At 42.7% G+C, this 23,861-nt stretch overlaps 1 protein-coding gene across 1 annotated transcript in view; it reads right to left on the minus strand.

The window, feature by feature from the left end:
* Positions 1-549: 549 nt before the first annotated feature.
* Positions 550-23,861, minus strand: part of LOC309551313 (cytochrome P450 2K4-like) — a gene marked incomplete at both ends in the record, with an annotated part of 36,062 nt that continues 12,750 nt past the window's right edge. Inside the window, 5 exons of the mRNA XM_082251848.1 lie at positions 550-728; positions 1,705-1,846; positions 10,264-10,448; positions 14,298-14,439; positions 23,643-23,819. Coding sequence (XP_082107974.1) covers positions 550-728; positions 1,705-1,846; positions 10,264-10,448; positions 14,298-14,439; positions 23,643-23,819 — 825 coding nt within the window. The remainder of the gene's footprint in view (positions 729-1,704; positions 1,847-10,263; positions 10,449-14,297; positions 14,440-23,642; positions 23,820-23,861) is intronic.

A 23,861-nucleotide genomic window follows, 5' to 3' on the forward strand; every position in this document is an offset into this window, starting at 1 on the left:
AGGGAACCCAGCAGTGAAGCCTTGCGCCCTTATGGGCCCGGGAATGTGCAAAGCAGACTACGCATTCGGATTGGCTCGGCGTTGGGGGAAGAAGGAGGGGGCCAAACTTCCGAGGGACAGCACCGCTGCGCCGTCTCCCGGAAGTGGGGAAGGGTACCTGTCAAAAACATGTACCCATTCCCCTCTCCCCCCTGAAAGGTGCCAATAGTGGCACCGGAGGGGGGGAGGAAGCAAATGAGTGGAAGTTCCACTTTTGGGTGGAACTCTGCTTTAACATTTAAGCCCAGCTGGGAAGGAAGATTCTGCAACATTTAGGCCAGTGATGGAGTAATGCCTTGCTGGTCCAGAGTTTATTCCTTGCTTTTTGAGAGGTGCCACTAGTTACAGAATAGCTAGGCCTTAAATAAAACACATCATCTTAAATTAGCTGTTCAAGGATACAATTTGCTAATATGAAAAGGTAACTTAAGGCGATAAGTACATTTTTTATTTCATTTCAACAAAATACGCATAGTAATAAATTACTATTTATTTCAAGACAGACTTAATCTATGTTCTGGGGATTGCACGGATTTCATGAGGTAATGGGGAATTTGTGGCTCCCAGTTCAGGAGTGAGATCTAGTACAGCTCCGGGAGGAGCCTGAAAGATGAAGTGTTGTAGTAGTGTTGTAAAAAAGAGGAACAGCTCCATCTTAGCCAATGTTTCCCCAGCACAGCTTCTTTTTCCTAGGAAAAAAAGAAAATTATCTGGTTCATTTGAATTAGCCATAAAAGTTGCATCTGTTTATAAAATAGGTCTAGTGGTCTTTCATGATAATCATCAGAATGGCCTAAGGACAATGGTGGCCTGGCCCTTCCCAACCCCTGGATTTATTATATAGAGGCCCAATGGTGCCATGCCTCCTGTTGGCGAAACAAATAACAAAAGCCCCCCACCCTTTAACTTGACCCTAAATGTAGTATTTTATGTATCCTGGAGTAATTGGCTACTCAGATACTCACTAGAGAGAGACGATAGTGATAACTCTATTTCAAGTTCACAAATTTATATTAATACATTGAAATTTGGAAGAGCCATCTTCCCTAAGGAAATTGATCAAAAGTGTTGGGGATACCCTGAGGCTAGAACAATATATTTACTTGCATAGAGGGTGTCTGGGCAAAGTTGAGAAGGTGTGGGCAAACTGGTTGGTCAGTCCAGGCTTTTCTATATTAGAATTGACCATGGGTAGGATTTTATGGGATAATGCTTGATGACGATAATAATGTAGATGTATATATTATGTTGTGTAACTATATACTTAAATAATTTGTTTTGGTTTTACAGTTTTGTAGTGGCAAATGTACTGTCTTATGTGCATGGGGTTTTCTCTGGCTGTACATTGTTTTTCACAATAAAGTCTTTCATGGATAAAAAAAAAAAAAAAATGGGCAACATGATCTCTGTAACTGAGAATTGAGCTTCTTCATAGTGCTACATACTCTCCAAATATCCCTGTTTTAGCTGGTGGACTGCCATGGACAGGAGGTTCTGCAGCACATCAGATGTTCCACCTCAGTAAAATCAGCAAATACATGTGTCCATCAGATACTGTAATAGTGGATACTGGTTTTAGGTCTAGTGTCCTTGGAGTTTACCAGAGCTACTTAAAACCTTTTTCCAACAATGAGATTATTAAAACAAAAATGTGTTGTGTATTACCAATAGAGAATGGAATGAACGCATCAACCTTCTTAAAATTGCCTTTAGAATCAAGAAAATGTTCTGGGTAGAATTCGTACGGTTTTTCAAAGTAGGACTTTTCCCTCAGAACAGAGGAGAGCACTGGGATGACCATGGTTCCCTGCAGGAAAAATAGTTACCAACCAGTTAGCAAAAAACAAATACATGAACAAATACAGTGTGTTGGCATGTTTATATTGAAATAGCCTGTCTAGAAAGAAAATTAACATCTAACCACTTGTGCATTTTGTTTAATGGCCGGGAACTAATCAGCTATGCTTACCTTATTCTTGGCTCCTGCAGGCTTCCTACATGCTTTACTACAGCTACCCAAAAGCTCCCCCAAATCTGCTTCCATACTGATTCCCTTCCCCTTCCAGCATTCTGATTGTATTCTGTACAATGCATAATCAGCAATCATGTATTGTATGTGAGGGTGGTCAGGGCCTGCCCGCATCCTCGAGCATTGGAGAGCAGAGATGAGCAAATGAGCATTTAAACCTTGCAGCGTGGTGGTGGGGATGAAGGAGTCACTGCAAGGTGCATTTTTCACTAAGTGGTTGTAAAACCTCACATGTACCCAGTAAAGTGAATGGCCTCAGTTGATACACATAGATAAAACAAAGCATCCTACATAGGTTGTACCTACAGCCCTCTCCTCTCTACATCAATTTAAAGTGCAAAGTGCAGAATTTATACAACTTGTGTATGCTTTCAGAAGGCGAGGGGCTGAGAGCTGAAGTTACACTCTACAGATGAGGGGAGCTCTGAGAGCTGATTGGAGGGAAGGGATGCACCCCTGTCACACAGCACACAGGAAAAGATAAAATAACTTTTCAGACAGATAGTACTCCCCCTACCCCTCCCCCGGTTGTCTTTGACTTTGAGACTGACATCATAGACACCTTAGACACATTATCCATAGAGGACGGCTCCCTCCGTTTCTTTACACAGCATTTGGCCACCTCTCCACCCATAGCTCACTCATGAGTTAAGCGTAAGTCCATTTTGTATCCTTCACAAGCTAAAGACCCATATTTAGAGAGTTTTTTTAGGGCAGTCTATGCCGACTTCCTCAAACTCTGTTGCAATCCTTCCTCCTCTACCCCTAAGACCAATAATCTGTCTAAATCAGAAAATAAAGCGCTTAATCTTCTAATGCAAAAACAAGATATTATTATTAAACAAGCAGACAAGGGTGGAGGGGTTGTCATACAAGACAAAACTGACTATCTGGCTGAGGCCAATAGACTTCTATCAGATAACACTGTATATCAGAAACCTAAAAAAGGCCCTATAACTGAGTTCACTCGAGAAGCTGAACTACTAGTTAAATCAGCATTAGAAAATTAAGTCCTAAATTAGTCAGAGGCCTCTTTCTTCCGTAAAGATTTCTACCAGACCCCGTATTTTTATCATCTCCCCAAGATACGCAAAAAAACAAAAAACTCCCCTGGTAGACCAATAATGGCAGCCATGGACAGTATCACTACAGGTTTCAGCCAATATATAGATCAAAAATCTACAACCACTGGTCAATCAACTTCAATCCTACATTAGAGATGATACACATCTCTTGGAGTTGTTGTCCCCATATCAGTGGGTGACCACCTATGTGTGGCTCTCTCTGGATGTCCACTCATTGTACACATCCATCCCCCATCATTTTGGTTTACAGGCTTTGAAATTCTTCCTTGCCCAAGACCAGACAACCAACCACCAACAGTCTTCATTTTAGAAGAAACTCTTTTTTGCCTCACACACAATTATTTCAACTTTGATAGAGAGTTCTGCCTACAGCTACAGGGCACTGCTATGGGGGCAAATTTTGTACCATCATATGCAAACTTAGCAATGGACTTTTGGGAGACCAATTATATTTGGCAACAAAATCCCTTTTCTTCCAACATTGTTTTCTTCGATAGATATATTGATGATGTTACCATCATATGCGATGGACCTACTGACCATATTAGCCCTTTTGTAGAATACTGTAATGACAATCCTTATAGGTTGTCGTTCACATATGTGCTAGGCATAGCCTTTTTAGATTTAGAACCCGGCCACTTTGAAGGCATAATATGTGTAAGAAACTACACCAAGCCAACTGCTGACAACTCTTTTTTGAATCAGAACAGCTGCCACTTCCCCCAAATGGATTTGCAATATTCCCAAAAGGACAACTTTGCAGACTACAACAGAATTTCACCCATGATTTAGATTACATAGAACAGAGCAACACTCTCAAAAGAAAGTTTCTGGACAAGGAGTGCCCTGAACCCTTGGTCAATCAAGCCTTTCAACTTTTTTTTGGAGGAACCCCCCCAAATAAAGCTGTGAACTCTTGGAACATTTCACCACCTTTCATTTTCAATACAAGAAAATTGATAAAATCTTGGCCCAACTCTGGAGTATATTATTAGAGGATCCCCACTTAAAAACTATTATTCACGATCGCCCCAGAGTGACCTATCGTTGGGCCCCCAACCTTAAAAATAAAATTGCTCCCAGCAAACTGAAGTCCTCTGCCTTAGTTTTTTTACAACCAGTTCTAATACCCTTGGTAGGGATGTACCAGTGCCACAAAGCCCTATGTAAAATGTGTCAATTCATAAATAAAAGGGAAAACCTTACAATTAGACAATTTTTACAACTGCTCCTCTGACTTTGTGATTCATGGAGTATCCTGCCTTGTGGACTGATCTATGTGGGCTGCACCATCCATGCCTTAAAAAACAGCGCTTTGGTGAACACAGATGCCTCATTGAACTAGGTAAAGACAAACATAGTGTCCCACAACACTTTGCTGAATTCCATCAAAAATTCACTGCTGGACTCCTAGTGTGGGTCATCAAACAGATGCCCAGATCTCTTCCGGAGGCTGAATGGTATAAGAGACTATGTGCTAGAGAGACTTTTTGGATTTACTTTCTCGATACTCTCTTCCCGGGTGGCCTCAATGAGGGAATCAAAATTGCCTCCATTCTTAATCCCTCCCCCCCCTTGTCCCCTAAACTTACTATTAGCTTTCAAGCCTATTTACTCATTACTTTTTAATACTAATTAATGTGTTTTCCAGGTCTTCTTTCTTCCAGCTATCATGGGGGTGGCGGGTTTCTTCCTCCGTCAGTGAGTATAATCCCAAATTTTCATAGCAATGGTAGCAACACCATCACCAGCCTTTAAGGAATGGCCACCAGGTATGGCCTTTAGTTACTACACATATATCCTTGCTATATACCCTTGGTATATATTTATACCCTTGCTATATACCTCTGGTATACATATGTCCCCCCCCCCCCAGATATTTATACCAGATATTGATCTGGTATATATATATATATATATATATATATATATATATATATATATATATATATATATATATGTCTCCCCCATCCCTTTTTTTCTCTCCCCCATAACTCTGCACTTCACTTATATATTGGTGCTTCAATATTTTATAATCCCCAGCTATGTATATTTTTAACAGCTTCTACATTTGTAATTTTATCTATTGAATACATGATCACTTATATTGTCTTGTCCAAGCCTGGGCCTTTATAGGTATATGTACAGGAGATCCAGGAAGTATATGATAGATACACATATACAGTATCTCACAAAAGTGAGTACACCCCTCACATTTGTTTTAAATATTTTATCATATCTTTTCATGTGAAAACACTGAAGAAATGACACTTTGCTACAATGTAAAGTAGTGAGTGTACAGCTTGTATAACAGTGTAAATTTGCTGTCCCCTCAAAATAACTCAACACACAGCCAGTAATGTCTAAATCACTGGCAAAAAAAGAGAATACACCTCAAGTAAGAATGTCCAAATTGGGCCCAATTAGCCATTTTACCTCCCCGGTGTCATGTGACTCTTTAGTGTTACAAGGTCTCAGGTGTGAAGGGGGAGCAAGTGTGTTAAAGTTCGTGTTTTCGCTCTCACTCTCTCATACTAGTCACTGGAAGTTCAAAATGGCACCTCATGGCAAAGAACTCTCTGGGGATCTGAAAAAAAAGAATTGTTGCTCTACATAAAGATGGCCTAGGCTATAAGAAGATTTCCAAGACCCTGAAACTGAGCTGCAGCATGGTGGCCAAAACCATACAGCGGTTTAACCACTTAAGCCCCGGAAGATTTTACCCCCTTCCTGACCAGGGCCTATTTTGCGATTCGGCACTGCGTGACTTTAACGGACAATTGTGCGGTCGTGCTATGCTGTACCTAAACAAATTTGACATCCTTTTTTCCCACAAACAGAGCTTTCTTTTTGTGGTATTTGATCACCTGTGCGATTCTTTGATCATGCGCTATAAACAAAAAAAAGAGCGTAAATTTTGCAAAAATAACAATATTTTTCACATTTTTTTATATGGTATTTGGTAAAAAAAAATTGCAAAAAGCGTATTTTGATTGGCTTGCGCAAAAGTTATTGCGTTTACTAACTAAGGGAAAGATTTTTGTCATTTTTGTTGTTTTTTTTTTTAACGAGTAATGGCGGCGATCTGCGATTTTTTTTTTTTTGCGGAACTGCGACATTGCGGCGGACAGATCGGACCCTTGACTGAAATTTTTGACACTTTTGGGGTTACCAGTGACATTACTACAGTAATCAGTGCTATACATATGCACTGTTACTGTAAAAATGACACTTGCAGTAAAAGGGTTAACTTTATTTGAGAGGGAGGGGTTAAGTGTGTTCCTAGGGGCGTGTTTCTTACTGTGTTTGGATGTGGCTTGACGTGTAAGAACAGAGATCAACGGTCCTACATAGTAGAACTGTGTGATCTCCATTCTTACACAGGGAAGAATGACAGGCGGCTGTAATGGACGATCGCGAGTGCCTGGTGGACATCGGGTCCTCCGGGCACACGCGCGGGGGGGGGGGTCCGTGACCGAGCGGGATCGGCAGCGCGCCTCCGGCGGCTCGCGCTCACTCCCTAGAGCCTCACAGGCTAGCGACATAGCCCTACGTCGCTTTGCCTGTGAGGGGCTGACCGCTGCAGTAAATAGTCGTGCGACGGTCGGCAAGTGGTTAACAGGACAGGTTTCACTCAGAACAGCTCTCACCATGGTTGACCAAAGAAGTTGCGTGCATATTCTCTGCGTCATATCCAGAGGTTGTCTTTGGGAAATAGATGTATGAGTGCTGCCAACATTGCTGCAGAGGTTGAAGGGGTGGGGGGTCAGCCTGTCAGTGCTCAGACCATACGCTGTACACTGCATCAAATTGGTCTGCATGGCTGTCATCTCAGATGGAAGCCTCTTCTAAAGATGATGCGCAAGAAAGCCCGCAAACAGTTTGCTGAAGACAAGCAGACTAAGGACATGGATTACTGGAACCATAGCCTACGGTCTGATGAGACCAAGAAAAACCTATTTGGTTCAGATGGTGTCAAGCAAGTATGGGGGCAACCAGGTATCTTTTGTAAGATACTGTATATACTCACCTTCCTTATTGTGTCTGTGTCTAAGAAAAAGGACAAAAATACTTACCCTACAACCACCTTACTTCCAGGCAAAGGTACATTAAATACCATGTATTGGTTTTGTTTTTAATTGTTATTTTTTATTACATTTTGTAGTATTTAAGCCTGTATACATTGTAACCTAGGCTATTCCGCCAGTTGTTTATCCAATACAACTCATTAGACGTCTCTAGAGTGCCTTCCCCTAGTGGTATATATAGCCATAGATATCTCCCTATAATTATGCTTGAAGAAGGAGCACAGCTGCTGTAATACCCACAGTGCGCATGCTCAGAAACGCGCCGCATTCCGGTGACGTTATCGCCCTACGCCGCTGAGCCACCTGCGCCACAAGCCTCATTCTGGGTCTAGATCCACTGCATGTCTGGCCTTTAGAGACGGTGACCCGTGAGGTGTATAGTGCATGGCACTGCCAGCAAACGGGCCACACGTCTACCGATGATCCTTGGGACTTTCTCATTTTCTTGATGTGCCTTATTTTATCTACTTACATGTGAGTTGCCAATGTTTACTCTGCAATAAATTACTTTTAGTGTACACTTAGAGGTGCCTCTCCCTCTTGTTTTGTACACAGCACACAGGAACAGAGCTGAGGCTTTCAATCACAGCTGTTTGCTGGAGCTTCCTCTCCTGTCACCTTTTTTCTCTTTGTGTCAGGAAAACTTTTTCAGAAGTGACTCATGCAGATAGCAAAGGAATGAGACAGCAGAGAGAAATTACACTTAGTGCTCTGGATAGAGACAAGCCCACACTATAGAGAGATCTGAGCCCGTTCTCAATCCACAGTGCTGGATCAAGATCGGGCACAGGTAAGTATTTGGGGGGCTGGGGGAAAGCTAATCTTGGAAGTTATGTATCTTAATGCAGAGAATGCATTAAGGGAAAAAAAAAAAAACCTTTAGCCTTTAACCACCTCCCTGTATATATACATCCTGCTTTTAAACCTAAATACCGGTGTTATGGCAGCAGATAGCTGCCATAACCCTGGTATTTTTTTAAACTGCAGGCGGTCGGCTTTCCGATAAGGGTGGTCCCAGCAGCGGATTCGCCGCGGGATCACCCTTCCGGGATGGCGGAAGAGGTGCCCCCCCTCCCACCGCGTCCCGGTCCTTTTCCACGCTTACCGGACCCGCCGGCAGCGGGGAAAAGGATCGGGTCCCTGATCCTCACAGACAGGATGTCGAGTGAGGGCAAGCTTGCCCTCACTCGACTCTATGGTCTTGGAGGACCGGAGCGACGGCAAACGTCGTTGCCTAGCAACCGGCTTAAAGGTTTCATTTTATTTTATTTTTTCTATCTTTTAGTGTACTTGTGAGATCTGAGAACTTTTTGACCCCAGATCTCACAAAAAAGAAGTCCTGTCATGACTAATTCTATTACAAGGAATGTTTACATTCCTTGTAATAGAAATAAAAATGATACATTTTTTTTATTTTTTTTTTACAAATGGTATAAAAATAAAAAATAATAAATAAAATAAATAGTAAAAAAAAAAAAATTAAAGCACCCTGTCCCCGTTAGCTCTCGCGCTGAGGCGAACGCATACGGAAACCCCGCCCACATATGTAAACAGTGTTCAAACCACACATGTGAGGTATCCCCGCGATCGATAGAGCAAGAGCAATAATTTGAGCCCTAGATCTCCTCTGTAACTGTTAAGATGGCAACCTGTAGAAATTTTTAATGTGTCGCCTATGGGGATTTTTAAGTACCAAAGTTTGTCGCCATTCCGTGAGCGTGCACAATTTTGAAGCATGACATGTTGGGTATCTATTTACTCAGTGTAACATTATCCTTCACATTATGGAAAAAAAATTGGGCTAACTTTACTGGTTTCTTATTTTTTAATTCAAAAATGTGAATTTTTTCCAACAAAATTGCGTTTGGAAGACCGCTGCGCAAATACGGTGTGATAAAAAATATTGCAATAATCTCCATTTTATTCTCTAGGGTCTCTGCTTAAAAAAATATATAATTTTTGGGGGTTCTAAGTAGTTTTCTAGCAAAAACAACTGATTTTAGCTTGTAAACACCAAATGTCAAAAATAGGCCTAGTAGGCAAGTGGTTAAAGGCTTTTACTTAAACCCTAAGTTTTTTTTTTTTTTTAACAAAATCAGCATAAGAGATGCTTTTAGTGTTTTCACCTTTTTTTTTTATTAAATTTGTAATTTCAGTGCTGATGATGTCTACATGCAATCAATTCAGCAGCAAATACTCCTCATTGCTCTAGATTGGCTTTCTAATAGGGACAATAGTGGACAAAAGTGGACCATGCCTGATCATTGTCAGCATGGCCACTTGTTGTCTCCATCAGGGGTCCATGTGATAGTGTGACCATGCAGGAGCAGAGCACTGGGAGACAGTTGTAACTTATTAACAGAAAGTGCCTAAACGAGGACCTTCATACGAGGGAGTATCATCAGGAATATTTATATATATATTTTTTATTGAGTTTTGCCAGTTATACAGACATAGAAGAAAAAACATAGTAGGCTACTGGGGATATTAATAATAGATACCAATAAAGCATAGCTATGCCAGGGGATGCTCCTTAACAAGGGTTACAACCCCCCTTCCAAAGGAATGATATGACCACGAAAAATCATCTCTTACAAACATATTCATAGCCTTTCAGAGACGTGAACTGGAAAGAGGACATCATCAGTTGTAGTTCCACATCTGAGAAGGATGACTCCATAAATGATCTGCAATGGGTGAAAAAGCTCTTGGCGCGTCCGAAGCTTTGAATAATGGCATCTAGCCTCCCTATATAGAAAAGGGTTTTTAAATCCCGTTTGAGAGAAGCAATAGCAGGAATGACATAGCATGGTTGACTTGGGTAGGGATATTTCTATGACTCTATGAATATAACAAAGAACTTGGTCCCAGAAGGAGCTGACAAGAGTGCATGAGTTGATGTAGTAGGGTGGGTCTACCAGCCCCACACCAAGGGCGTGTAGCTGGCAATCAGTAATTATTTTAATGAAGGATGCAGATTTCAAAAGCAGCTTGATATTATGCTTATACTTCAGTCACTTACCTTTGGAATAAAATATCCTCTAAATGTGACATCTTGTGAAGTTGCATGTGGAACACTTCCTGGTGCGATATCACCATAGCGCAGGATCTCATGAATAACAGCATCAGTGTAAGGCATTTGCTTCCTATGTTCTAATCTAGGCTGAGCTGTGCCAATTACTTTTTCAATTTCATCTTGAACTTTCTCTGTTGACATAAAGATATTAGAATTAATTTCTATAAATGTATATCCTAAATAAGTATAATTCCTCTAAGTAGAATGTTTCCCTTCCCCTATTAACCCCACAACTAACTCTCCAAATCGTTTTTATACTTATCTCCCACTCTAGCCTAAACCAACCTGATGTCTCAGCTTCAATGGGGGAGTCACACCAGTACTGGCATTATTCAAGTTCAACTAGCCAACTGGTGCCCAAAAAACAAGTAATAACAGGGGTTCTAGCCTTCGTTCCCTACTCTATTACATGAAAAATTACCTTGCACACTGTAGTTAGGTGAAAATTTGCTGGTTGGTTTTCCAAAGCAGCTGAGAATTTTCACACAATAAATGATGTGAATATTCACTTCAACTATCCAACCATGTCAAAAGCAAATGACTGTTTACTGATTTTCTCTAAAACCCAATTGAGTATTCCATCAATTTGCTTTTCACATGTTGGGTTATTGAAGTTAATATTTAGGCCTCATGTACACTGGACGTTTGAAAGCCTTTTCTGAATGCTGGAACTTCCCAGCTAGTAAAACGGGGTTAAAAAACATTAGTTTGACCACTTGCCATTTTTACTGGCGTTTATGAGCGTTCTAGGTTGGAGGCGTTTTTGCAGATAACAGATTTTACTGATCCCAAATGCATACAATGCAGGATTTCTCTCTCTCTCTCTCTCTCTCTCTCTCTCTCTTTTAGAATACCTTGGCTTGTCCATCCAAGCTAACCCAAACAAACCATTTACTGCAATAACAGGTGCACTTACTGGGTGCCCTATAGTAACTCCATGTAGCCTTAGCTACATACAGTGTACAACACTGTATTCCAGCCATGGGACAGGGACTTCCTGTCCCACTCCTGAAACAAGTAGAGTCGGGTTGAGTGCTGCTATTATATTCAGTACTGTGTTCCAGCAGTGTAAAAGAACTTGGCTAGCTTGGCCCAAATAAACTATTTAAACCAGGGGTCCCCAACCTCTGGTCTGCAGATTGGTACAGGTCATTGGCCTGTCAGATACTGGACCACACATGCCGCACTGCCACCGGGAGCAGAGAGGCTGTTTGTTTACATAGGAGGACTCTCATGTAAGATTCTGTGAGTCGGGTCACCTCTTGTGAGATCAGCTGTGCATTAGGAGTTGACAGTATGAGGGGAACCATACTGTCAACTGTGCATGTGCCAGTTGTAGGTTTTCTTGCTCCTTGAAAATGTAAAGTTGGCGACGGCGTGGCAAGTGACAAACTGCATCTGGTGGTAGGCTACAATGGCAAGTGACAAACTGCATCTGGCTGAAGGCTTTATAGTGGCAAGTGACAAGCAACTGCATGTAGCACCCCCTAGCATTGCTAGAGAGCTAGAGTCAGGGTTTGTTTAAGTGTAGGTAAATTTGTGCAAGCTTGGCTGGCAGCCAAGCTTGTCTGTGTTTTTCCTAGGTTTGGCAGAGATCCAGGGATAGCTGGGTGACTCACAGGCAGCATTACTGGGACCTCCCCCCTACTTCTCAAACTTACTAGAAACATCCAGAAGAATGGGAGGGGAAGTAAGGTGGAGCTGCCTGGAACATTTATAAGGGCCCTTGCCAATACCCAACAGATTGGTTGGCAGAGGGCAGGCCCCCTCATATACTCAGGGTTAGATCAGCTTGGGCAGTTGAGTTTGGGTAGAAGATGGAGATGGAGTGTTAGGCTGCTGGAGGCCGTTGCGAGTAGCCCCCTAGTCTGCGGGGGGGGGGCAAATTCAATTGATACCCTTGATCCTGAAGGGGGCAGCAAGACGAGACAGCTCTCTTTACATCTGAGTTTGTAGTGCACCTCTTTCTACTCCATCAGACAGCACTTGAGCGCAGGAGGTTTTGTTTTACTACTTGAATATACACTTTTTTTCTCTTGGGGGCAAATTCAGGCCTGGGCTTGGATGCGGAAAGGACACTTCTTCAAGATACACAGGGGGATCCTGACCAGGAGGCAAGGGAGCAAGGAAAGACAAGCAGAAGGACACTGCCAGGCAAATCTCCAGGGAGGAAGACAGCCAGGTGGGCTGGTGAGTGCCCAGTCAGAGGAATAAAAGGTATGCCTGAAGGAACTGGGTGCAAGCAGTCTGGAAAGGATGCAGAGTCAGTCTGGCAGGACTGTGGAGTCTAAGCCAGGAAAGCTAGTAAAAGGGCTGTCAGAGTGTCAGGAAACCACACCACACAGGGATGCAGGTAAAATAAAGCAGTCTATTGGAAACAGGAGCAGCTGAAGCCAGGCAGACTGGCAGTGCCTGAAGAGGTGGTACTAGGATCAGTAGCCACAGGAATAGGATGCCCAGATGATGTCCTATGGGATTAAATGTGCCTTGGGGGGAACCTACGCACACCACACTGCCACACTTCTTTGGAGTTGGAATCTCTGCTGTACAACTTTAAATTGTTACTTTTTATGCACTTAACCTTTTTTATCATGTGAGTAGAATGTGTATTTTGTGTTTCCATTAAAGTTTTTAGCCGATTTACACTATGTGGCTTTCCTTGCCTTGATTCCATGTGGATATTCAGTTATACATATGGTCACCATTGTCCTACTAATCTTAGAGAGAAAGTCAGCCTGACTTTTTGGAACCAATGGGTGTGAACTGAATGAAAGGCGAATCAGATCCTGTAGTGGGGTCATTTCAGTCTGGTAAGTGTTCATTTCTAACAATGGTGATGACTCACGTGGTGACTACATTAATGGAGTAGCACGATCGTATGCCTAAAAATACTTCCACTTGGAGTTGCTGGACTCACTTCAAAACGACCAACAGATACAAAAATGCTATCCAGCTGAGGGGATGGTTCTGTGATCGGGGTGCGATGAATGCTCCAGGAACCAGACGGAATTGACCCATTTTGTATCTACCCCCCTTGAACCCCCCCCTTCTGTGTTTATTTAATTATTTTTTTTGTGTCTCTTTCTCTCTCTTCTTTTTCTGACTCTTCCTTTCCTCCCTATACGCTTCAACCCTTTGGGTTTTTCCACTTATTTAGGGGGTTTGTTTTGTTTGTTCCTCTATCTGAAGTTAAAACAGTTGGAAAATCACTCAGGTGAATGTCCATGACACGTATGTATGGTCTATACATACATTGTTAGCATGTCCCCTAAGAACTGATGGTTACATGGAATCTACTGGCAACCCCCATGGACCTTCCAATTCGCTATTCACTGCTAGTTTCTTTGTATCCTAACACGATCGTTACATAGCTACTGTTGTGTTATCTGTGTTTATGCCTTGTTCCGCCTATGGGTGGCTTTACTTGTACTCTCTATTGTGTTGCGATTATTCTCTGTTACCATACTTTATTCTCAATAAAAATTGTTTATGGAAAAAAGAAAATGTGAAATAGACTCCCTTCCGAAGCTGGTTCTGGCCAGCTCAGTAGATTACTTTAAAAAAGGCCTGGATTCTTTCCTAGGTGTACATAATATAACTGGGTGCTAACATTTATAGGTAAAGTTGATCCAGGGAATATCCAATTGCCTCTCATGGGGATTAGGAAGGAACTTGTTCCCCTGCTGTAGCAAACTGGATCATTCTTTCCACCTTCCTCTGGATCAACTCTGGGTATAGGATTGTGTATATGGCATTGTATGGTGGTGTTTTCTTTTTTTTTTTTTTTTTGATTGAGCTAGATGGACTTGTGTCTTTTTTCAACCTAACTAACTATGTAACTATGTAACTGTAGGTTGCTAACACTTAGCACAAATCTCAAAGTTCAGTAAGTACTGGTCGTGAGAAAATTTAAACTCAGGAGGGAAATCCCAGAGTGATGTTCCATGATCATTCTGAGGTCACATAAAGGCATGTCTTACTTTGTATATTCGGATATTTCATCATTAGAAGAAGGCCCCAACGCAAAGTGGTGGATGTTGTCTCCATTCCAGCCGCAAACAAGTTAGCCACCAGGGCTGTTAAATTGTCATCATGAAAATACAGAGTAGATTCTGGCTTCCCCTAGAGAAACAGAGAGAAGATATTGAGATATTTACGGTAGATGCAATGTAGCAGCAGTTCTCCGGCGATAATTCTGGGTCTACAACATACATATCTATTGCAAAACTTTCAGCTCACATCAATGTCCTAGCAGAGAAAATTCCCCAATGAAGATAGAGATAAAATCCTAAGGGTTCTGACCCTTTACTACTCTATCCTAAAGAAAATATTTTGGCTAAATTCCTATTCAAGTGAACCTATTGGAGAATTTTTCCTCTATTCTTGTTTTATTCTTGCACACCCATTTGATTGGATTTCAGTCATTTCAATCACAGACAGAGGCTCAGCATTACATGCAAATGCAGGCAAACACCCAGAAACTTCCACCCCTCCAGATGATATCCACCAATTACGCATTTTATTATTTACATAACTTCTCCCAAGAGCCAGCCTACTTTATTCAGGACTAAGGTGCCTTGATAAAAGCACTGAGGCAGGGTGCTGTAATGTTTTCTGGAAACTATGTACAACAGCCTGCTGGCTCTTCCCACCATCCATGGTCTGTCTACATTGCATAGAGAATCACAAACACATACTGATGACATCAATGGGTAAAAATAAGCTATGTAATGAAAAAGGAAAGGATTTCTTTAAAAATGTCATTAGCAGGAAATAAGGGAAAGGGGAGACATGATTGAAACCTCAACCCCCGGGCTGCAGACTGATACCGGGAGGTGAACAGCGACCGCAGTCTGACAGGACTATAAATAAACCGCGACTGGCGCTCACCTCCTGCTGTGCGGCTGTGTCACTGAGCCTGTGTGTCTTCTCCCAGGTCTCCGCCCCCGCCATGGATGTCAACCTGTCAGGAGAAGCTGCAGAGCGAAAGACTTTTATATTAACAAATGGGGTAGTCACCATTTGGCTGGATCTGCAGCTCCTCCCACCCCCTGCCCTGCTGATATGTTAACATTGTCGGTGGTGGGGGGGGGGGGGGGGAAGGCCCAGAAAAAGACACACAGCTGAAACTGATTTTCCCCTGCCACAGGTAGGACTGTGCAGTGGAGGCAGACACTGGAATGGGGCTGTGAGAGAAGAGAAAAGGGGGGAGGAGCATGACTTCAAGGGGCACTGTAAATGTAAGGGGCACTGTGACTGGGGCACTGTGATTGTAAGGGGCACTGTGATTGTAAGGGGCACTGTGACTGTAAGGGGCACTGTGATTGTAAGGGGCACCGTGACTGGGGCACTGTGATTGCAAGGGGCACTGTGACAGGGGCACTGTGATTGTAAGGGGCACCGTGACTGGGGCACTGTGATTGCAAGGGGCACTGTGACAGGGGCACTGTGATTGTAAGGGGCACTGTGATAGGGGCACTGTGATTGTAAGGGGCACCATGATGGGGGCACTGTGATTGTAAGGGGCACTGTGACAGGGGCACTGTGATTGTAATGGGGCACTGTGATTGTAAGGGGCACCGTGACAGGGGCACTGTGATTGTAAGGGGCACTGTGATTGCAAGGGGCACTGTGACTGGGGCACTGTGATTGCAAGAGGCACTGTGACTGGGGCACTGTGATTTTAAGGGGCACTGAAATTGTAAGGGGCACTGTGACTGGGGCACTGTGATTGCAAGGGGCACTGTAACAAGAGCACTGTGATTGTAAGGGGCACTGTGACTGGGGCACTGTGATTGTAAGGGGCACTGTGACTGGTGCACTGTGATTGTAAGGAGCACTGTAAATGGGGCACTGTGACTGGGGCACTGTGATTGTAAGGGGCACTGTAACTGGGGCACTGTGATTGTAAGGGGCACTATAATTGTAAGGGGCACTGTGACTGGAGCACTGTGATTGTAAAGGGGAACTGTGACAAGAGCATTGTGATTGTGAGGGGCACTGTGACTGGGGCACTGTGATTGTAAGGGGCACTGTAAATGTAAGGGGCACTGTAATTGTAAGGGGCACTGTGATTGCAAGGGGCACTGTTACAAGAGCACTATGATTGTAAGGGGCACTGTGACTGGGGCACTGTGATTTTAAGGGGCACTATGACTGGGGCACTGTGATTGTAAGGGGCACTGTAATTGTAAGGGGCACTGTAATTGTAAAGGGCACTGTAATTGTAAGGGGCACTGTGACTGGGGCACTGTGATTGTAAGGGGCACTGTGACAAGAGCACTGTCATTGTAAGGGGGCGCTGTGACTGGGACACTGTGATTGTAAGGGGCGCTGTGACAGGGGCACTGGGATTGCACCTACACACTTTTTTAAGCACCTGCCTCTTGGGCAAGGCCTTTTGGCTTCGACCAGAGGAATTTTTATTCCGGACGGAAGGCCTGCCTTTGTTTTTCACTTAGGCACTAATTCACTCCTCCACTTCCCCTTCCCCACCTTTTTGTTTGTGTGTATTTTTCTTTGTGGTGTGTCACTTCACTTTCACTCTTCTCTTCCTGCACGACGAGTACGGTGTGGGTCTTTGGGCCTACCTTGAAAGTCTTGGGAGGGGGTGGACATGGCCTTTTGGCTTAGTTCGCCCTCTCTCATGGGGGTCTCCCTTCGGGGGAGCCCCACCCAGTACTTGGGGTGGGCTGTTTCGGCAGTCCCCCTGGAGAACGGGGTTTGCCAGGTCTCGGCCAGGCAAACCATAGGAAGTACCTCAGTCCCTGTCAGGAGTCTTGCGCCCCGGGGGATCAAGGTATAGGTCCAACCTCTTCAGAGGCCAGACCATTTCGCACACCCTGTGCAGTTTTTGTGTGTTCACGTTTGCGTGGGTGCACTTTTTCATGCACCGGGTGCTAAGTCTTTTTTGAGTGTGATTTCACACGCTTCGGGCTTTTAAAAAAAAAAAAAAAAACTGGGATTGTAAGGGGCACTGTGACTGGGGCACTGTGATTGTAAGGGCCCCTTGTGATAGCAATAAAGTTAAATGAAAAAAAAATGAAAAAAGTTAATTTAAATAAAATAAATAAAAGTTTTTTAAACAGTTGCCAACCACCCGCAGCAGTTTTACTGCGGCAAGGTGGCTAGGCTGCGCGAACCAACGCAATTATGTTGGTCGGGGGCGCGCCAACCCGCCGTCCCCGCGATGTGCTGATTCGGTTCAGAACTGATCAGTCATTAGGTTCAGGCCAATGATTTTTGGCCTGGACCTGGTGATTAGTTCTGGCCAATTGCAGAACGTCCTGTGCCTGTGTAATGTAAACACGGGCACAGGAAATTATGCAATCTTCTCTCCTGGAGCCCTTTTCGGTTCCAGCGTGAGAGAAGAGAACATCAGACAGTGAGTACACAAGCACTACACTGACACCAGTACACATAGGCACATTTGTCACCCCCTGATCACCCCCCCCAGTTAACCCTTTCACTCCCTGTCACAGTGTCACTATATACAGTATACAAATAATTTACTGATCACTGTATTAGTGTCACTTGTGCCTTAGCAGCAGTCTCAGATAGGTTTAGGGTACCCGCCATATATTCCCTAATAAAGATTTAACCCCCTGATCACCCCCAGTTAACCCCTTCATTACCCTGTCACAGTATCACTATTATAGTGTACAGATCTTTTTTCTGATCACTGTATTATCGTCACAGGTGACGTCAGTTAGCGTTAACGTTAGTTAGCATTAATCCAGGACTGATTGCCCCCGCATATGTAGTAATACATTTTAACCCTTTGATTGCCAGTGACATACACACACACTAAACACCTCCATTACTATTATAGTGTCTGAACTGATCAATATCTTTAATCAGATCAGAACTATACTAGCGTCCCCTAAAGTTTACTGCAGTGTTCCCAAAATGCAGCGTTAGCAGGATCAGCCCCGACACCTGCCAGCAACTGTGTTTAACCCCTCCGCCTAGCCCCCAAGAAGTGCAGTATCAGCAGATTACTGTCACTTCTGATACAGAGCACTAGTGCTAGCAGTTACATTTTTTGGTAGCGGTTCAAACAGTCCTTGACAACCAGGTGCTTTTTTTTACCAGTGAGTCACACTAGGTACCCGTAAATTGGTACACTAGTGAAGAGGCCTACCTGAGCATGACAGGTAAGAGCGATGGGGAAGCCTCACTGTGAGAATCAGGCTCAGTATTTGAATCTGTAGAGAGCAGCGGCTCCCTGACAGATAGCTCTAACGACGGAGAAATGGTCCCTGATAAGGTCAGGCATACCTGACCCCGTTCTTCTGTTGCTGAGGTGCAACAATTGCAGTGTTCTTGTATGCAGCAGAGTATCGGTTCTAGTGCCGCTCAACCTTCTGGTGAACTGGAAAGCACCAGCGGCCTAGTACATGCTTGTCGTAGTCAAACCAGCACTGCAATAACACTTGGTGATGTGGCAAGTCCCATAAGTGCAGGTCAAGCCAGTGCGGTGGCTAGCACAAGTAGTGTCCCGCAGCCACCAAGTATTCAAAGACAGGGCCGCAGAGCCCATAGTGTCCTTCCTGATGTGCTTGTAAATTTGACCCTTGCCAGAGAATTTGCATTGAAACGTATAACTGTTTCACAATTTAAAACCTTTCTGGGCTTATCCCTCCTAATGGGCATTACTAAAAAGAGTGAGTTGCGGTCAAATTGGTCCACTGACCCAATTCATCATATGCCCGTGTTCTCTGCTGCCATGGCCTGGACTAGATACGAGCAAATCTTGTAGTTCAAGCATTTCAATGACAGGTGACCCTGAATATGACCAGCTCCACAAAATTCGGCACCTCATAAATCACTTCAACCAAAAGTTTGCAGCCTTGTATACATCCCAACAAGCTGTCTGTGTTGATTACATTTTCTGGCCGCCTTGTTTTCAAACAGTTTCTCCCCAGCAAGCGTGCCCGATATGGGGTCAAGATGTATAAGCTCTGTGACAGGGCAACAGGCTATACATGTAGTTTTCGGATTTAGGAAGGAAAAGATAGCAATTTTGAGCCCTCCAACTGCCCAAAATACATGGGGAGCACCGACAAGATTGTTTGGGACTTGGTGTCACCCTTATTCGGAAAGGGGTACCATTTATATGTGTACAAATATTACACAAGCGTGCCACTTTTTAGTCACCTTTTTGTTTCTGGAATTGGCATATTTGGCACCGCACGACCTAATTGCTGGGGCTTCCATCAACAGCTTGTAGATTCCTGACTTAGACGGGGGGGAGAGAGCCTGCTTGAAGTGTATTAAATTGCTTGCAGTGAAGTGGAGGGACACACAGAATGTTTTCGTTCTGTCCTCCATTCACGCAGATACGACAGCCCAAATTGCAACGGTGACTGGAGAAGCCTTCTGTGTCCACGAATACAACCTTAACATGGGAGGGGTGGTTTTCAATGACCAGATGATTGCGCCATTCTTAATTGCCCGTAAGGCCAGACGCTGGTACAAGAAAGTGTCTGTATACTTATTCCAATTGGCTCTGCTGAAAGCTTATGTGCTCTACAAAGCTTCAGGAAGAAGTGGATCCTTCCTACAATTCCAGGAAGAGATCATCACAGCCCTTCTATATCCAGAAGGTGCTGTGGCCCAAATTCACAATAAAGGTGCAGTGATTCAGCTGCATGAGAGGCATTTTCCGGATGTCCTCCCTGGTACCCCTACCCAAAGAGCACCCCAAAGAAAGTGTTATGTCTGTAGAAAACGCAGATATAGGCGTGACACCCGCTTTTTATGTCCCTCCTGTCCTGGCTAACCTGGTCTCTGAATCGGGAAACTGTTTCCATTGCTACCACACACTAGTAGAGTATTAGTATAGGGTACAGCACGGCACAGTCTAAGGCACACTTTCACACAGGGTCTCGAAAGATGTTAGATGGCTTTCGTATTTTGAGAGACCCTAGCCTGGAACATTTGACGTTTTTTTACAGTTACAAAAAAAGTGCAAAAAAAGTTACTAAAAATAAATAAATAAATAAATAAAAAAGCCAAAAATAGTTGTTAATTTTTTTTGCGTTGCACGTATGCCCATCAGCTGCAGCACTGATTTGTTTATTCTGACAACAACAGCGTTTGCTCTTAGCATATACGTAAATCAATGATTGCAGCGATGTAGGAAGTGATTTCACCACCGCAGTTAAAAAAAGAGCTTATATGGCAAAGCATAGGGGATGGGGTGGACACAGAGGGTTGATCTCCCCTATGCTTCCCAATATAATTTTTAACACTTTTCTTGGCAGAGATTTCTTCACCCACATCGATCAATGCAAATGGAGGAATCTGCTATGTTCTTTTTTTTTTTGTTCAGCCCACGGCTTTCATGTAAAAACAATTCCACTGGCTAATTATCCAATAGACTGCTTTTACAAGCAGTGGGAAGGGACTCCCCCCCCCTCCTGCCACCTTCCATGGTTATCTTGGGCTCTCCTGTCCCAGCGGGTAGCCTGAGACTGCAGCCGGTGGTTCCCTCAGCTGACCATAGAGCTGATTGGAGACCAGAATAGCTCCAATCATCTCTATGGCCTAAGATACCGGAAGCTACGAGCATTTCATGACTTTGATTTCACCAGATATAAATTTTACCAAACAATTGGGCAATATATCGTGTATTTGTGCATTAAATTTGAAAAAAAAAGTGTTTTTTTCCCAAAAGATTGCATTTGGAAAATCTCTCTGCAAATACAGTGTGACAAAAAAAAATGCAACACCCACCATTTTGTTCTGTAGGGCCTCTGCTTTTAAAAAAGATATATATAATGTTTGTTGGTTCAAAGTAATTTTCTGGTAAAAAAAAAACATTTTTCATGTAAACAAAAAGTGTCAGAAAAGGCTTGGTCTTCAAGTGATTAGAAGAGTGGGTGATGTGTGGCATAAGCTTCTAATATTGGGCATAAAATGTCAGGATAGTTAAAACACCCCCAAATTACCCCTTTTTGGAAAGTAGACACCCCAAGCTATTTGTTGAGTCCATGGAATATTTTATCTTTTGACACAAGTTTCGGGAAAATTACAATTTTTTTTTTTAACACAAAATTGTCACTAAACGATATATTGCTCACATATAGCAAAAAAAAAATGTATGTACAATATTACAATAAGGCAATATTAGGTAAAATTTCTGTAGTGCAGGGATGGTGGTATCCCAGTTATTTTCAAATGTTGTAATGAGGACTCTAATCTCTCTGATGAACCAGACTACAATTGTGATCACCAAGTTAGTATGCACACTCAACTTACAATCATAAAATCAACAATATATAGTCCATCAAAAGTCCATGATAATGTGCAAATAGTAATAAATATGCAGGCTCATCCACAGGGAGTTAATAATAGTGAAAATTGAAGGGACCGCCGTCACTCTCCACCACCACTGTGTCAGGATAGAGTAATTGGAGGCTCACCAACTCACCATGCCTACCCACTCTCATGGACTAGGCATAAACAGCATGTCATCAGCAGTATAATCCTCAGACACAAATCACATCCTTTGGTTCAGTGGTATTTTCCTCTCATATATGTAATAAGAACAAGAGACAGAAAACCGCCACTAGCGTAAAAACGTTTCACCAAAATATTTATTTAAAAGTCATCACACATTGCACTCACTTGCTGGAAGAGCGATAAAAGCATATATATATATATATATATAGCCACATATAGGTGCAGGAGTCACCGATGGACATCAATCAGCTCCACACTGGACAGACACGCACCACGGTACTTTTTCCACTCTATCTCACATCAAAGTATGGATGCCGTTGGTGAAACATTATCTCGCTAGTTGTGGTTTTCTGTCTCTTGTTCTTATTACATATATGAGAGGAAAATACCACTGAACCAAAGGGTTCTATCTGGGAGTGATAGATAGTGAGGAGTGAATCAATAATTTACCATCTTAGAAAGCCTGAAGGTGGTGATTGGTTTTCGGGGTCCTGTACGCGGCTTGACTGCCAAAAAGTCTCACACATGGGGTATCCCCATACTCAGGAGAAGCAGCAGAATGTATTTTGGGGTTTCATTTAACATAAACCCATGGCATGTGTGAGCAATATATCATTTAACTGACAACTTTGTGTAAGAAAAAAAATGTTGTCATTTTCCCAAAACCTGTAGCAAAATATTCCATGGACTGAACATTCCTCTCAGCAAATAGTTTAGGGTGTCTACTTTCTGAAAAGTGGTAATTTGGGGGGAAGGGGGGGGGGTGTGCTTTCTTGTCATTTCAGGGCCTCAGTAAACTGTGATAGGTAGTGAGGAGTGAAATCAACAATTTACACCCTTAGAAAGCCCAGATGCAGTGATTGGTTTTCAGGGTCTTGTATGCAAATAGCTTGCCAAAAAGTCTCACCCATGTGTTATCCCCATACTCAGGAGAAGCAGCAGAATGTATTTTGGGGTGTAATTCCACATATACTCAAGGCACACATGAGCAATGTATAATTTCAAAGACAACTTTGTGTAAAAAAAAAAAAAAAATATATATATATATATATATATATATATATATATATATATACACATTTTTTTGGTCATTTTTCAAACTATGACAAAAAAAATATTCAAAGGGCTCAACATGCCTCTCAGGAAATTTCTTAGGATGTCTACTTTCCACAAAGGGGTAATTGGGGGGGGGGGGGGGTTGTACTGCCCTGCCATTTTAGCACTTCAAGAAATTAGATGGGCAGTCAGAAAGTAAAAGCTGCGTAAATTCCAGTATATACATCATAGTTTGTAGACTCTATAACTTTTGCACAAACCAATAAATATACGCTTAATGAGATTTTTTTTTATCAAAGACATGTAGCTAAATACATTTTGGCCTAAATGTATGACAAAAATTGAGTTTATTGGATATTTTTTATAAGACAAAGTAGAAAATAAAATTTTTCTAAAAATTTCAGTCTTTTTTCGTTTATATCGCAAAAAATAAAAATCACACATGTGATCAAATACCACCAAAAGAAAGTTCTATTTGTGTAAAAAAAAAGGACATACATTTTTTTTGGGTACAGCATTGCATGATTAGAAGTGTCACCTATAGACAATTTTAGGTAACGTATCTGTCTGCATTAATATAAACACAAAGCCCCATTGCCTAGGATATCAAGGCACTCCCCTGCTCCTCCTCCTTCCCCCTCCCTTCTCTAAGCTAATGAGACTGTTCTGTCCACTGTTGAGTCTTTTCTGCAAAGACTAGAAGTTCAGGAAAGCAGCACAGGAGACAAAGTATTGAAAGTTGTAAACTGTAAGTGTTAAGCTACAAAAAATTGACGATTTAATACTGCTTTAATCCTTACCTCTTGCTGCTTGGCCAGAAACGTATCAACAAGGTTCCTCTGATCATTTACATCCAGTACTTTCCTCTGCTCAGTAAATGTTGCTCTTATAAAGGTCTGAATCTGTAGGCGGTTTTCATCCATCTTCTTGTGGCCTCCAGGCAACAAACCTACCAGAAAAGGAAAGCTGTTGTACAGCTTTAAAGAAAGAAAAACAGCATAATAGGTTTTGTTTTTATA

The sequence above is a fragment of the Pelophylax lessonae genome (genome assembly GCF_965119305.1).
Source record: "Pelophylax lessonae genome assembly, chromosome: 3".
Classification (NCBI taxonomy): Eukaryota; Metazoa; Chordata; class Amphibia; order Anura; family Ranidae; genus Pelophylax; species Pelophylax lessonae.